This window comes from Archocentrus centrarchus, chromosome 8, assembly GCF_007364275.1.
Source record: "Archocentrus centrarchus isolate MPI-CPG fArcCen1 chromosome 8, fArcCen1, whole genome shotgun sequence".
NCBI lineage: Eukaryota > Metazoa > Chordata > Actinopteri > Cichliformes > Cichlidae > Archocentrus > Archocentrus centrarchus.
In genome coordinates this window covers 14,204,195-14,220,200 of record NC_044353.1, presented here as the reverse complement: position 1 = coordinate 14,220,200, position 16,006 = coordinate 14,204,195, and the positions used below count along the sequence as shown (strand labels likewise).

Genomic DNA, 16,006 nt, shown 5'->3' with positions numbered 1-16,006 from the left:
ATTAGCAGCCCCCAACCCCCACGAAAATACCAAACATCACCGGTATTAGATGAACAAATACAGTCCTTGCTGCATATTTAGCATTCAATTTATTTTCAGCTGAAAATCATGCTGATACAGAAAAAGGCAAGTAAAGGTCTTCACATACAGTATTAATAATATGACACAGTATAGAAGAAACACTTAGAATTTACATTAAAACAGTAAGAAAAAAGTGCTTTTATGCATCAACGTGTGGACAAATTGATCTGCTGGGTCACAATTAACCTCTTGGTGGTTACATTAATCCATCTATATGTGGGGAGGGGAGGGGCTCTGAGGGTTTTCACCCAACTAGACGATGTGTGACTCATGAGCGATGAGCGTGGTCCTCTGGTACTATCCCTGCTGCTCCATAACGACTCCCTAAAACGCCCACTGTCCCAGATAATTCTTGTGTTGCATAGTACCTTAGGCCTTCATAGGACTGTATTTAAACCAAGAATTCTGAGGAGATCGGAAACGGGTGCCTGACACATGCGCCAAATGTTACATTATTATGGTTTGCTACTACAGAGAAACTAAAAGTAATTATTTACATATCTGACCCACATGTATCACGGTAAGCAATTCTGTCATTCGTCACACTCAAATCTATCGAGTACCCTCAACTTCTCTATAGTGAAAAACGGCTATATACAAAAGGTGGTTGTATATACTGGGACAAGCAGCATCCACATTTGCATTCTTCTGGTATGTGCCCACCATCAACAGTATAAAAGATGGACGTAGCCTCTTGGCTATGAAAAGTGAATCTCCACTAGGGGGCGATACCTGTGGTTGCTAAAAGACTTCTGGTCCTATAGCAGTCTATGGAAAAATGGCCCTCTGAGTTTATGGTCTCAGTCACTTATTCCAGGTTATATTGTATAAAACTTTATCCCTTTTGTAAATTCTAGTCATTCTAAGTATCATAAAGGAGGATTATCCAGAATATGCTTATTTTTAATCCAATGAGCATGTGGTTTCAGTCAGCTCTCGTCACATCTGGTTTCAAAACAGTGAGATGGCAACAGCGAAAAGGCTGGGTGTCATGATAGCTACGTCCATCTTTAATACCATCTATGGTCCCAGCTGATTATTGGAACATGCCATTTTCTAAAAAGGCATTATGTCCCAATGATTGGTGATAGGAAAACTTTGCTACTTTTTGGCCAGTGATGCAGTTTAGGTGATGCTGCCTTTGTCCACTGCTTGAGTGGATAATAAGGAGCTGTAGATTTGGATGAAGTAACAGAGAAAAAAGCCCGTCATGACCTTGAAATTGTTTGTCAGTTAAACTGACTATTTCCATGAGAATATGGAAAAAAAGACTGTTAAACCTCCTGAATTCAAACCTGAAGTCTAAACTTCAATCACATCTTGACTGCTTCATTTCTTTTCCAGACTCTCTGAACTAACTGTGTACGGTCTCAGTTACAGTGGTGATTATAGGGGTAGTAACAGTGGGTCTGTAATAAAGATGACACCTTTGACCACATAAAGCCATATTTGGACAAATTTTTTTTTTTTTTTTTTTTTTTAAAGAACCATATTCATATTAAACACAGTTTTGAGAGTGGATTAGACCGCAGGAGGATGGATCTTTTTGTACACTTTTTAGTATCTATTTTCTGCTAATGCACTACACTAGAAAGGATTTACAATAGTTTGAACTTAATTTAGGTCCAGAAGAGACTTATAAAGGAAAAAGAAAAGTTGCATAAACAGATCCATACCAAAATAAAAGCTTGACATTCAAACTATTGTCTGTTAAAGAAAATGGAAAAAGTATCAGCAATGAAAAGGCTTTTAAAAAAAAAAAAAAAAAAAAAAAAAAAATCAGAGTTAAAAGAGCTATACTAAATGATGCATACTGTGTTTTAGAAAAGACACTCAACGAGTAACAACTTTCAGAAGCTGGTGGCTAGATGAATGTACCATAACAGGTTTATCAAGAAGCGAAGCTTATCTAACGTGTGACTTGCTCCAAAATTATCGCTGTTCCATGAAAAACAAATAAGGCTGCAAAATGCATCCAGGTTAATTTAACTTGTAATATTTAACTTTTAGCATTCACGGAGTGACCAGTAGTTACAAAATACAGGTGCTGGTCATAAAATTAGAATATCATGAAAAAGTTGATTTCAGTAATTCCATTCAAAAAGTGAAACTTGTATATTATATTCATTCATTACACACAGACTGATATATTTCAAATGTTTCTTTTAATTTTGATGATCATAAGTGACAACTAATGAAAACCCCAAATTCAGTATCTCAGAAAATTAAAATATAGTGAAAAGGTTCAATATTGAAGACACCTGGCGCCACACTCTAATCAGCTAATTAACTCAAAACACCTGCAAAGGCCTTTAAATGGTCTCAGTCTAGTTCTGTAGGCTACACAATCATGGGGAAAACTGCTGACTTGACAAAAGACGACCTTTGACACCTTGCACAAGGGCAAGATACAAAAGGTCATTGCTAAAGAGGCTGGCTGTTCACAGAGCTCTGTGTCCAAGCACATTAATAGAGAGGCGAAGGGAAGGAAAAGATGTGGTAGAAAAAAAGTGTACAAATAACTGCACCCTGGAGAGGATTGTGGAACAAAACCCATTCAAAAATGTGGGGGAGATTCACAAAGAGTGGACTGCAGCTGGAGTCAGTGCTTCAAGAACCACCACACACAGACGTATGCAGACATGGGTTTCAGCTGTCGCAGTCCTTGTGTCAAGCTATTCTTGAACAAGAGACGTCAGAAGCATCTCGCCTGGACTAAAGACAAAAAGGACTGGACTGATGCTGAGTGCTCCAAAGTTATGTTCTCTGATGAACGCCAGACCCAACAATTCAGAAGAGCTGAAGGCCACTATCAAAGCAACCTGGGCTCTCATAACACCTGAGCAGTGACACAGACTGATTGACTCCATGCTGCGCCACACTGCTGCAGTAATCCCGGCAAAAGGAGCCCCAATTAAGTATTGAGTGCTGTACATGTTCATACTTTTTAGAAGTGTTGGCCAACTGAAATCCCTTTTTTTGTATTGGTCTTAATATTCTAATTTTCTGAGATACCAAATTTGGGGTTTTCATTAGTTGTCAGTAATAATCATCAAAATTAAAAGAAAACATTTGAAATATATCAGTCTGTGTGTAATGAATGGATATAATATACAACTTTCACTTTTTAAAATGGAATTACTGAAATAAATCAGCCTTTTCATAATATTCTAATTTTATGAGCAGATTCTGAGCAACCCAAGAGAAATTTACAGATGCCAGTAAAAGAAGTGATAGACTCCTCTAATGACTCACTGACAACACTGAGGGTGAGAACAACATACATTAAAAGCAGGATACAGGATGAGAATACAGAAAATATCTATACAGTTTTTTTTTTTTTTAAACCATCCCCTTATTGATTAAAACCAAATCCACCCATAACAAAATAGCATGATATATTTTCACCTATTACCGAAGCTGGTTTGGATACTCAACATGTGATGAGCATGAAGTATGGCATGAGAGGAGATCATAGTTTTCCGCTTGACCGCCATCGTTATTTTCTTCACTACTGGATGACACTGATAATAAAGAAAGCTTGAGGCAGGTAGGTAACACTACATCAGGTGCCAAAACACAGTAACGTCTGCCAGTGTTTAAGAGGAGGTAAGGTTCGAGCTACTCAGTCATGTCCAGCGGCATCTCTTCCTCTGACAGGCCTCTGGATCGGACGAACAACCCTCTGAATCACTCTCAGAGGAGGAAGGTCCTGCCAAGGCAGGGACAGGCAAACGTGAAGACTGCTCAGGCCCATCTGGGGTTTCTTCTGTTGTGCCACAATTGAGACTGAGCACCCAACCCAGTTTGTTGTGGAGCAAATGACGCAGGCCAGGTGGTAGGGGTAACACATCCAGGATGTCTATACAGTCTGGCACCAACTGGCGAAGACGAGCACAGCACAGGTACAGCAGGGAGGTGGGTGCAGAGCAGGATCTGATGACCTTCATGCTGCTCTTCGCTGCTGTGGAGCACGCCATTGGGTAAAACCGCTTATTCTGCAGCTCTGTAGCAGCAACTCCTGAATCAAGAAAGGTGAGAAGTCTTTATCATGTTTTGGCACCACACTCCAGTTCATATTCTTATAAGAGCAGAATCCCCACTAAATAGCATCTTTTTGTTATGTTTACAAAAGCTCCTTCGCCTTTGCATGTCCACCTATTAGGCCTCAGTCACACAGGCTTACAGACTGGTCAGACTAGTTCTTGAGTGACAAATCAACATCTTCCATGCAAATTAGGGGTGATCTTCCAGCAAGTAAAGCAATCAAATGGTTTTTGCTACAGTGCTATATACCTCGTTGCAAACAATTTTACATTACAACTGTCAGCAACCATTCACCAACCATTCAGGGAACACACATTTTTCCCCTCACAGGCAGTGGTTCACAGCCAGTCTCTAGACCTATGTGACTAGGGACTTATAGGAGTAGGACCACAGCAGAAATAAGTACTGATCAGCAGAAAACTTTCTACAAACCTATACATTTTCGGTTTTTGAAGAAAGTAAGTGTGCCGTGCCACGTGTCCAGATGAACACCAATGATGGACCCTTGACCAAAACGGGAGGAGAAGTTCATCTTGTCTCCTTTATGATGCAACAAGCCTGGAAAATGAACAGAATTAATGATGTCTAATATAACAACCCTTTTGAGCAATTTACACTACATCACAGGAGGCTATCTTGAAGTTACCAGTGTAAGAAAGACCCCAGCTGTCTGCATCTTTTCCCAACAGGCTGCAGAAGGTATGTCTGTATTTGTCCAGATTGACATCAGATGTACCAATACCAACCATCTGTACCAAAACAAATAAAAATTTATGCACAAATAAACATGTGTCCCATTTCTAGGATATTTTTTTTTTGAGTGACTGCAAGGAACGTAAGAAGCAGAGGTTTACCATGTCTGTTCCATACACTGGGGACGTCATCTTAATTTCCCAGAAGTGCTGCCCGTCTGCGAGCTCCTTGGAGCCACGGATCGCAGCTGTACCACAGCTGTATTCAGAGTGGAAGTTCACTTTGCGATTGTCGCAGCTCAGTAATGTTGCCGTTGATCGGCCGTTGGCATCCCAAACCCAATCAAAATCTAAAACATCACAAGTCATGTGTTTACAGCCATTGGCATAAGGAATTTAAAGTTGATTGTATACTGGTGTTTACTGAATATTAATGAGCACACAATGAGAATAACAGAAGATGGTGTACAGTGGTCTAGCTCAGTCCTGCCCCAGCTGTCTTGTACCTTGGTCATCCTCTCCACAATGGCAGTCTTTAACCTGGTGAAAGCCTCGCAGACGAGGGTTGTAGCTGGTCTCTGCCTGAGAATCACAACCACAGTAGGACTCTCCAGTGACGGGTACTGCACTGGGGACTGGAGGGACCATCACTGCTGAAAAGTCCCCCTCAGAGTCTGAATCACTTGCGTACTTTGGAGCAACAATGAAGAAGAAAGGAAAAAAAATAAATTAATTAAAAAAAAAGGCACAAAAATCAGTGTCAGCAGTGTTATTTATGCAGCCGTAAACACTAAATGGGAGCCGCTGCACTGGAGGAAGCAGATATTACTTTCCTTAATATTCTTTCTGCAACTGACCCTGATGCTTTAAGCATCAAACAGTGGCATTTGCAAACGCATATAGCTCATAACAGCCAAGTTAGATGCTTTCTGTCTAGCGGGGATCCACATCTTAGTTATTTACCTCAAGGCGGTCATAGTTCCATTCTTCACTCTCAGAAGCCAACACGAGGGCCCGGGCATCAGCATCCCGCCGTATCCCACCCCACACATATCGCCACGCACGACTGTTCCTGCTTCGCCGGGACATAGCAGCTACAGAGTCTCACTGTTAGAAGAACCCGCCAGTCTGCTGAGGTTTAATCCAGATGTTGGAAGAACAGCATCAGTCCAGCTGTTGAAAGACAACAAATCTTTAAACAAATGTACTCAAATAAATTGGGTTAGGGTTACTGCCGGAGGCTTTTTGTACAAAATGACAGCATCTGCATCTGTCTGCAGACTGTGTGACTTACTGTTTTATTCATGAATGTGCCACACTATGCTGTATATTAACAATTCCTACATCACTAATATTCCCTGCACATTTTTAGTACTTTGTCAATGCTGCAGCCCCAACTCTCAACTCATCTTTAACTTATTTAGCACATTTCTAAGGCAGCGTTAGCCGCATCGCACTGAAACATCGTCTCCAGCATAACATTTAGCTAACTTAGTGATAACAGTCCACAAATCACTGGCATCCCCATTAGAAATTATTACCACCTTTTTGATGTGCGATGTTTTTTCTCAAATTGCATTTTAACCTGGCTAACAAAAACAGCCAATGCTAGCTACCTAGCTACCCCGCATGTATCAGCATGTTAGCTGATAGGTCAGAAGCATTATAGTGCTGGGTATGGATACCAATTTGCACATTAGCATGGTAAATACCTCTAACGAACGTAAGGTGGTAAATTATTTGATGGCATGCATCTAGAAAAAGGTGAACCCTATTTAGGCTAGCTAGTTAGCTTTCGTTAGCTGCTCGCTGCTACCATTGCAAGAAAAAATACAAGCGTGTCGTTCGTGTTACCTCCGCGTCGGTCACATCCAGTATTGGCATAAAACTCGATAATAAATACCGCAGAGGTGGCGTCCCTTGAGGTCCCGTATTACTAGATAGCTCAGGCAAGACAGCTCGCCGGGCTTCCCTTTTCCATGACCTACTTTTCATGAGTGCGACCGTAAACAATAATAAGCAGGCTGAGCGGAGGAGCTGCGGCGCAGGAAGTTTTCAGCATACAGCAGAGACTCCTGTCATCGTCACAGCAGCCGGGGGGACTGGATTCATTAAGTAAACACCCTGCATTCACAATGGCAAGCTATTATTATTAACCTATATATTCATGGACTTCATTAAATTAGTGTGGTATAACGGTTGAAAATAATCCTTATTTATCTTAACTGTTCCATTTCCCTTTAAGATAGCACTCTTCTTATTGGCTGCCTCTCACAAACAGAAGGTTTGAACAGTAAGTGGGTGGGACTATATTAAAATAAACAAAACACTGCTCTCACTGACGTCATACAGAGCCAAGTGTAGAAATAAACTTTCTGAAACTGAGTGGTTAAACCAGCCTTAGACCCTAGGTTTGTGATTATGTAGATAAACCATAATAAATCCACTTTAAGTTAAAGAATTTATTATATTCAGATGTACTGAGGTGAATGTGTCCTGGGGTCTGATGAATCAAAATCCCAGCAGATTGGCAGTTTCTCAAATGCTCAAACCAGCACCAACAACCATGTCACATTCAAAGTCACTCAAATCACCTTTCTTCCCCATTCTGATGCTCGATTTGAGCTTCAGAAGGTTGTCCTGACTATGTCTACATGAATAAATGCATTGAGTTGCTGCCATGTGATTGGCTGATTGTTAACGAGCAGTTGAAGAGATGCCCCTAACAAAGTGTATGCAAAGGATCAAATGATCGCTCAGTGGATATTCACTTTGAAAGCATCAGAAAGAGAATTTTACCTTTAGCAGAAGATTCAGCTGGTCCTGTTTATAGAAGTCTATGAATCCATCCATTCTCTTCTGCTTTATCCTTTTCGGGGTCATGGGGGTCTAGAGACTATCCCAGCCGTCATAGGGCTAGAAGCAGGGTACACCCTGTATAAGTCGCCAGCCTGTCACAGGGCTAACACAGACAGACAGACAACCAACCATTCACAACTACAGGTAATTTAGAATCACCATTTAACCTAAGCCCACAAACTGCATGTCTTTGGACTGCGGGAGGAATCCGGAGTACCTGGAGAGAACCCACACAGACTCGGGGAGAACATGCAAACTCCACAGAGAAAGGCCTGGGCCAAGGTGGATTCAAACCCAGACCTTTAAGCTGTGAGGCAGCAGTGCTAACCACTGCACTGCCCAAGTCAATGAATGTGTGAGTTTTTACAGCTTCCTTATAACTGATTTGTTTAGACTACTTACCATTTTGGCAGAACGATTATTTTAAAATGCTGTGGAACAGAAAATGTAGTTTCTTGGTTTCTCATATTTACAGACCATAAATCCACTTGTGCAGTTGTTCCCTACCTTGTCACCCTTTAAAATAGTTTTCTCTGTTAATCCACTACAACACACTGATTGGTGTGAATGAGTTGCAGGTGCTTCCACTAAAAAGGGTTTCTCATATTGTTCAAGAGCTTTTTAAAACCCCTGAAATTAATAGGATATAATTCTAATCTTTAAAAAAAAAAAATCCTTATAGTATAAGTTATACTTGGAAGACCTATTAAACATGTCGTGAGCTGACAAATAATAGGCCAAACTTATTGTAGTTCATCACCACTTTGACCTATGACCATAATGACCTATGACCATAATTAGTTCAGAGAAAATGTTTTAAGAAACTGGCAGAAATACCAGTTTCCACAAAAATGCACTGATTTGACACCACTTTAAACAAATGCATGTGAATGAAGAAGACCATTTGTCATTATATGTAAACACAGGTTTAAAAGGTTAGAAATAGGATTTCATGACAGTCAAAATTTAAATAAAGTATTATTGTTTTCATGTTCTGCTTAAGACTTTGCAATTTCAGGGTCAGGAACGTTCAGTTAACCTATTTGGATAACTTTAAATACAGAAGCATATATTGATTAATTTCATTTACATTAAGTATTCACTGACTCCTTTCTATTTGCTGCATTTGGCCACTATATAAATAAATATACTTTAAAAAAAAAACAAAAAACACTGAACAGGGAGATTCTGGAGGAGGTTGAGTTTTATTTGGAAATCTGACAGGCATGGCTGAACAGTGAGCTCTCACCTTTGACAAAATAAAACAAATCAAGACAGCAGCACTACAGGTAAACAATACAAGTGTGAGGATGTCATATTAAACATAAATCCACTTGCATACTTTATGCATTCAGATCATTCACGCACACACACTGTCAACTCCATATGAACATGTGGACATCCTCCATTAATATTCACACTACATCCAGAGGAATTCCAAGCACTTGTAACAATTACCCACAGTGCAATTAATCTAACTATACACAGATAATTTTTATATATATATATATATATTTTTTTTTAATGTATATAGGGTATTCAATAAACAGTACTCCATGTAGACAGTTTTAAAATCTTCATAGCTTTTCCATAAATAGTGAAAAAAAATGTTTCAAAATGGTCCCAGAAAAGAACATGAAAAAATAAAATACTAGTGTTCACGATATTTTCAGCAGTCTTAAAACAGAGGTTGCCAATAAAAACAACAAACAAAAACAAAACAAAACAAAATCAAAGAATAAATAAATACATAAATAAATAAATACATACGTAAATAAATAAACCAAAAGGGGGGAATGGGCAGAGGGGGTAAACGTTGATACTCACACTCACAGCACAGACTGGTTACTACATTTACTGGGGGAATGGGGAACTCTGGATCACTGTACAGTTTAAGATCAGACAATAAATCAGGCAGACTGTCCACACATCATCCCACAACACACAGTACATCTTCATGCCCGTTCTGTACGCACAGGACCTGACACAACTGGATGGCTTTAAACAATATGGATAGACATCTATCTGAGGACAGAGCGGTCAAAGTCGAACGCCAATGTGTTTCTGTCGCCATCCCATCCTGTCAGACCCACGGGGTGATAATGGAAGTAGGTGAAAATCTCCTATTTGTTCTTGCTGCTCTGATGTGGAATGAATGAGATGGTGCATGATGGACACACTTATTTTGTAGATAGGATGAGGGCCACGATAAGGCCGTAAAGCCCCAGCACCTCGGCGAAGATCAGGATCAGGATCATGCCCACGAAAAGCCGAGGCTGCTGAGCGGTCCCTCTCACACCGGCGTCGCCCACAATGCCGATGGCGAACCCGGCCGCCAGGCCACTCAGGCCTACGCTCAGACCGGCACCGAGATGCAGGAAACTCCTGTTGGAGAAAAGCAGGAGAAAATACTTGTTTTTGTGAAGCTTGGGGCATTCACAGAAAAGGAGTCTCAATTTTTTTTAATCAGCAAACCTTAAAGAAGCACAAAAGCAGCTTATTTGTCCATATGTTGGAAATGCTCAGTGAATTTTTGAGTACACAGAGTGCTTTAAGCATAATATTACTTCTTCACCTAGTGTGAGCATATCATGGGTGCATGAGTTTAGATGTAAGCTGGTCAAAAGCTTGCAAAAAATATTGTTTACTAAAATATTGTGGCTCACTTCTCAGTTTTCTTCCTCCTTTTAAACGAACATTAAAAAAAAAAAATAGGAAGGATTGTGCAGAGATCAGCAGTCTCACTTCACAAAGTTTTTCCAGCTGACTGCTGTCAGTCCAACAAATGGTTGATTGCCGATATTAGCTGGTATAGGTTGGACCTATCCAATCACCCAACTGCAGTACCAAACTAAAAAGAAACAAAAATTAAGATAACTGTATCATCCTTGCTGGTCTGCTGAGAGAACTGTGTGATCCAGGCTGCTACTGGGAGGTTGCTCCAGGACGGGTCGCAGGGGCAGCAGCCTAAGCAAAGAACCCCAGACCTCCCTCTCCCAAGCCACCTTCTCCAACTCATCCAGGGGAACACAGAGGAGTTCCAAGGCCAGTCGAGAGATATATTTCCATTGTGTCCTGGGTCCTCCTCCCAGTAGGACATGCCCACAACACCTGACCCAGTAGGCATCCAGTCAGATGCCTAAACCACTTCAACTGAGTCTGATGTGGAGGAGCCAGTTGAGGCGGTTTAGGCATCTGACTTGAAGCGTAATACTACAACTCAACTGCATACTATTACTGTGGTGTCCCTGCCCACAAACACTGTGCTATCGTGTCTCTGCAACATAATAAAACTGCCGCAAGGAAACAAGTCCTGATATGTTAACCGAGACCTGCCCAGGAACACACTGAAGAGCCAGATGAAACAAGTGGACCGTGAAGGAGGAGATTTAACAGTCAGTAAGCTCAGGTCACACAGGTTTATATTTTAAAGAGTTGGCAGAGATTATAACAGACCTCAAAGACCAGAGATGACTGCCCATTTTTTCCCCTTCAGCCTTTTGTAGGCTTAAATCTTCCCTTTTTTGTGCTGTTTTGAATTCAGCTGTGTATGCATATAATGTGACTCAAGCAGAAACTAAAAACCTGACATGACTCTTCAATTTACCCACTCAGCATGATTTAAAAACAAAAAAACATGCCAGCCAGAGCTAAAGAAATTCAGATTGCTGTTTTACTGTAACCTCACTACAAGACAGACAAAATTCAGAGTACAAGAAGTTCATCTTACTTGTACAGAGAGACTCTCTCCGATATGTTGTTCGCTATCAGCACAGCCACCACCAGCCCATAGATGGCGATGATACCTGCCATGACCACAGGGATGATTGACTTCATGATGAGCTCCGGTCGCATCACAGACATGGCGGCGATGCCTGTGCCGCTCTTTGCCGTCCCATACGCTGCTCCTAATGCTGAGAGTGAGAGATGAAAAGTCCCCGTTGAAATGCATCTGTTCAGTCTTTGTTATTCACTGCATATAAACAACCTGAAAAGCTTGGAATTTAATTTTTAATTAAAGCCAGAAAATTATGAAAATGTAGAAGGTTATCTGAAAACTCAGATCCTCAAACACATCTTACAGGCACGATGCAGGATGATAGAAGACGGTCGACTGCCAGCTCTGTTTTGCATTTCACACCTACTTTTAAGCTTTAATCACAAACCATCTCTGAAAAATTACATGAAAAATACGTTGTTACATTGTGAAGTCTCGCTGCCCAACATCACCGCCTACTTCAGTACTTTATTATATGACCGTTTTCATGACTAATATTGCCACCGATGGGCGCCCGTCCAGCAGTTTTTCCCTCAGCTCTGCTGTCGCCTCACGTTTCACTGATGCCTGCACTGCTTGTCACACTGCTGTGAATGCTGCACAAATGTTACACTTACAGTTTATATGTCCACAACAACTATAGCAACTCTGCAATAATCCCAGCCACTTAGAGTAATCTCAACCTGTTATTTTATCTGTATTTTCTTCTGTTGCTGATCACAAGCTGCCTCTATCCCTTTGCCCTTTATCATTTCTACATGCATTTTCAGCAGTAGTGCACTTACTCAAAATGTATTGTGCAAAGAAAGATTAGAAATGGTCGTGTCATCTAAAAATTATGTTTACTTGTGATGACTATCAGAGGTGATGTCTGGGCTATAAGTGGCAGAGCAGTGTATTTCAATGGGGGGAATTATGTGTATATTTATACTACATTTGACAATTTTACAATCCCACCACAGGCACTATAAGGCTATATGAACATAAAAAAATTTTAAATGAGGAGTTGATTACTTGCAGGTCAGACTCTCTAACCAGAAAAAACAGTTTTGCAACTGAGTAGTCGCGTTCACATCACAAATGTCTTGTCCACAGTGTTCAGAAGCTATTCTTCGTCACCTGGAGAGCGCCGATTGGTGCTGGCCGATTCCTGATCGTTACATGTGACTTTGCTGGCCACAAGCAGTGAGCAGCTGTGAACATGGCATGCTTGCAAAGAAGACTCGCTCGCTGGGGTGGATGAATAAATAAAAGTCACAGTAACACAGAGCTTTCACCACTTCTCACTTGGTTGGCTGTGCTATCACATTTGCAAGGATTTAGGCTCAAGTTCTTCTATTTTGTGCAAATTTTTAACACACAAAGGGGCCAAAAGATAGCACATTCACCTTTCGCAGCAAGAAGTGCTGGATATGATAAGTGTCTTCAGCTGCACAGGTGTCAACTATTAGATTCCTAATAGTGATTCTTTTAGGTACTAGATTTCCAACCCTTTTTATTAAAAGCAACATCAAGGCTTTGGTTTCATTCTGCTGCCAACTTCTCCAGAGCCTAGACTGGATATATGTCTCCAATCAACATTTTACTGAGACTAACATGACAAAACTCAAACAGCACAGATCTATCAAGGGGCTCCTAAATGCCCGTGGTGTATAAAACGATGTGTTACTGAAGTGCAACCAATGCAGTTTGTGCTGAAGAAAGAGGACACCCAAGGTTATTTTTTTTTAAAACAACAAAAATCACAAATTTTTAACTAATTTATGGATCATTAAGTTAAATGTTAATATTAAACAAGATGTCAGCCTCATTAATATGTTTTGCGATTCAGTGCAGGCCAAAAACCAGCAGGTCCCAACTTACAAAGAGGTATGGACAACTTAGGCAGCAGACACATCTCAGTGTGTAAGGAAGTCTTTAAACTCATTTAGATCTTATTAGGACACACTGATCCAACTGGGTATAGGCCTTGATTTCACCAATCTACATTCACATCATTCTTGCTCAAAATGACCCTTTCGGAGGTGATTATGGACATAAGCATGACTGGTCTGCATATAGTTAACAGAGGTGTATCCGCCTTTGGGGAAAGTGAGTTAACCCTGCTTGGGGGAGGGGAAAAAAAAAATCACAGTCCTGGTGAAAACATCTTTGGTGGGTGCACATATCCAGGGCCACCAACCAAATTTTAATGCTGGAGTGCTTCCTGACCTAATGTTGAATATATGCTGTTGTTTCATTACTGCAATTATACACGCATTATCTTAAAGTTAACAAAACCCAGCCCAGTCTATCACTAACAAAAGCAATCATGCATGTGTAAAACGCAAATTTCTTGGATCTGCAAGAAGTGAAATCGCTTTTTTGGTTCAACCTTGCCAAAATTTCTTTCCATCAAGAGCACAGTGTGAACCTTTAGTGGCTATACTCCACACTCCGTGACAGGTGGTGCAAATGAATGCGTGGGTTTCCCCTTTAATTTCTCCCACTGATCTTTAGGGCCTCGACGCTGCCTCTCCTGTAATACGGCTAATTTAAACCAATAAGACCTCAGCAACCTCAGCGAGGATGGCATGTTAACTTCATCAAGCTCTCAGGCCTTCCGGTTTCTGTGAAATAACCCCATTATGGCATCTTATAGATGGCCCGACCAGGTCAGCTGCCACCTCCATTGATGTTATGCGTCACCAACCAGCAGCCACCGGGACACATCGTTACAGCCTGGCTCACGCAGAGGGAGGCAGCCTACGAGAGCAACGTGAGGACAGCAGCTTGCCGTCGGTGGAAACCCTCCCCCGCCTCTCATTCGCATCCCTGGCAGGTGTGCGAGCCGAGAAAGCACCGCGGCTTCTCTCCACGCAAACCCCCGCTGTCGTCGTTTCTAAGACCGCCTTATAAAGTGAACATCTGTCCGAGTTAACTCGCCGTTAGCGTTATGACAGCGAAACGAGGATGCCAAGATGAAGAAGCTGGTGTAGTTACCGCTGAAGACCATGGCCGCAGATGCACCCATCACTGCAAAGAAAGGCGAGTACTCAGGGCTCTCCTCAGAAGACATTCTCGCTCTTTTTCTCGGGGCGATACGGCTACGGAGCAGACGGTCTTCTCGTCAAGGTTTCCCCTATCCCACCTTGGGCTTCGGGCAACTTAAAACACTGGGAGGGGGGCGACAACGTAGCGGTCAGCAAGAGGACCGGTGTAGAAGAGGGAAAATGGCGAAACGGAAAAAACCACGTGACCTACCATCCAGGAAGGTTCCATGTGGGTAGTTCCGGGGGGGATGCTCGATACAGACAGGCGTAAAATAACCAATGGTGCTGTTAATTACCTCATAAAAGGTCGTGTCTGAATTAACGCAATTTTAAAGTAAGCTTTACACTGATTGTATGTCAGCGGCTTTTTTAAATTAAGATGTGTGATATGAGTATTTTGTCCCGTCCGTGAATTATGGTATGTTCTGCTGCTGCTGCTGCTGCAAGTCCGCTGACTGCGGTTGAAACGCTAGCCGTCACTGTACGCTGGCGTATTAATAATTAGGTTTAGAATAGACAGCAAACTAAAACATAAACAGCGTCTGTTCCCTATAGTTAAAAAACCGCAACAGCAAATAAACAGCTTAATGTAGACACGGTGAGAAAACACAGCAACACTACGTCCATATTAAGCATCCATCCATCCATCCTCCAGCACAGGAGCCTGGAGGGTATGTCTGTTGTGTGCTGTTTTGAGCGTGGAATACCTCTCGAGGAAATTTTGACTTAAAACAAGAGTAAACTCCCTTTAGGAGACAATCAAATAACGAATGACTAGACTTAGCAAAGCCTAAAGATGCATCCAGGAGTCGCTTTTTCAAGGTGACACCCAAATGGAAATGGGTGTTTCTGATGTCAGCTAAAGGGATATTCCACTTCAAAATGTAGCTCAAATCAAATTTTGATTTTAATAATCTTTAACTTTAATCAGATCCTGATTAAATCTTTGTTTACTGTAATTAATTTACCTGGATGAATGATAAACTTTAAAAAACAAAGGAGCTGGTTTTGTTGATTTATTTTATTTATTTATTTTTTACAGCTGTATCCTACCAATATCAGTAAGGGTCAGTGATAAATCTGTGTGGATCACAAGTAAATGTTCACATATTTGAAGCCCATTTTACATTCCCATGAAAACCACGTCCCGCTGAACTGTCTTAAAATCTAATCTTTCCTCTGACACTTTTGGGTCAAAATCTTTCATAAAAAACATTCATCAGTTTAAATGGTGTGTTCATCACATATTAACCCATAGTTTCAATTTTGATTTCATTCTCATCTACAAAACATGTATTGTGTGACTCAAGCAGCACTCAGCACCAGCTAAAATGTCCAAATTTAGATGACTTTTGTAAGTTATTTTGCCAAAAAAATGTACACATATTGTAAAGTTGTAACGCTAATCCAGCACCTTCCAGCTCCAGCACAGGGTTTGTGAGAGAGATTTAGCTTTCCTTTTAATTCTCCCAAAGGATGAATTTTTATTTTCTACATTATTTCAAGTTAGGTGTGTG

General features: G+C 41.1%; 2 protein-coding genes across 5 annotated transcripts; both read right to left on the bottom strand.

Moving 5' to 3' along the window:
- Positions 1 to 3,168: 3,168 nt before the first annotated feature.
- Positions 3,169 to 7,737, bottom strand: spsb3a (splA/ryanodine receptor domain and SOCS box containing 3a). Of its 4 annotated transcripts, XM_030736020.1 has the most exons (8): positions 6,675 to 6,871; positions 5,784 to 5,993; positions 5,327 to 5,510; positions 4,983 to 5,170; positions 4,775 to 4,877; positions 4,561 to 4,686; positions 3,875 to 4,102; positions 3,169 to 3,738 (listed from the first exon to the last, which is right to left on the bottom strand). In XM_030736020.1, the coding sequence occupies exons 2-8, from the start codon at positions 5,907 to 5,909 to the stop codon at positions 3,707 to 3,709; spliced, it is 987 nt and encodes a 328-aa protein (XP_030591880.1). In that variant the 5' UTR covers positions 5,910 to 5,993; positions 6,675 to 6,871; the 3' UTR covers positions 3,169 to 3,706. The 4 variants fall into 4 exon arrangements, with proteins under 4 accessions (XP_030591880.1, XP_030591878.1, XP_030591877.1 ...); XM_030736018.1 differs by lacking the exon at positions 6,675 to 6,871 and adding an exon at positions 7,620 to 7,737 and having other exon boundaries at positions 3,169 to 4,102; XM_030736017.1 differs by having other exon boundaries at positions 3,169 to 4,102.
- Positions 7,738 to 8,865: 1,128 nt separating this feature from the next.
- atp6v0ca (ATPase H+ transporting V0 subunit ca) lies at positions 8,866 to 14,680 on the bottom strand. Its single transcript, XM_030735784.1, has 3 exons — positions 14,440 to 14,680; positions 11,410 to 11,593; positions 8,866 to 10,064 (listed from the first exon to the last, which is right to left on the bottom strand). Exons 1-3 carry the CDS (start codon positions 14,513 to 14,515, stop codon positions 9,860 to 9,862), a joined length of 465 nt encoding a protein of 154 aa, XP_030591644.1. The 5' UTR covers positions 14,516 to 14,680; the 3' UTR covers positions 8,866 to 9,859.
- Positions 14,681 to 16,006: the final 1,326 nt, after the last annotated feature.

What these genes read in the sequence shown, in the direction of transcription:
- spsb3a (XM_030736018.1), bottom strand. Translation starts at nt 5,909, where the DNA reads ATGTCCCGGCGAAGCAGGAACAGTCGTGCGTGGCGATATGTGTGGGGT. An exon ending in CAGTGTATGGAACAGACATG is followed by an intron (nt 4,878 to 4,982) that starts GTAAACCTCTGC and finishes GTTTTGGTACAG; the next exon opens with ATGGTTGGTATTGGTACATC. An exon ending in CTGGGGTCTTTCTTACACTG is followed by an intron (nt 4,687 to 4,774) that starts GTAACTTCAAGA and finishes TTCATTTTCCAG; the next exon opens with GCTTGTTGCATCATAAAGGA.
- atp6v0ca (XM_030735784.1), bottom strand. Translation starts at nt 14,515, where the DNA reads ATGTCTTCTGAGGAGAGCCCTGAGTACTCGCCTTTCTTTGCAGTGATG. An exon ending in TGCGGCCATGGTCTTCAGCG is followed by an intron (nt 11,594 to 14,439) that starts GTAACTACACCA and finishes TCTCACTCTCAG; the next exon opens with CATTAGGAGCAGCGTATGGG. An exon ending in GAGAGAGTCTCTCTGTACAA is followed by an intron (nt 10,065 to 11,409) that starts GTAAGATGAACT and finishes TTTCTCCAACAG; the next exon opens with GAGTTTCCTGCATCTCGGTG.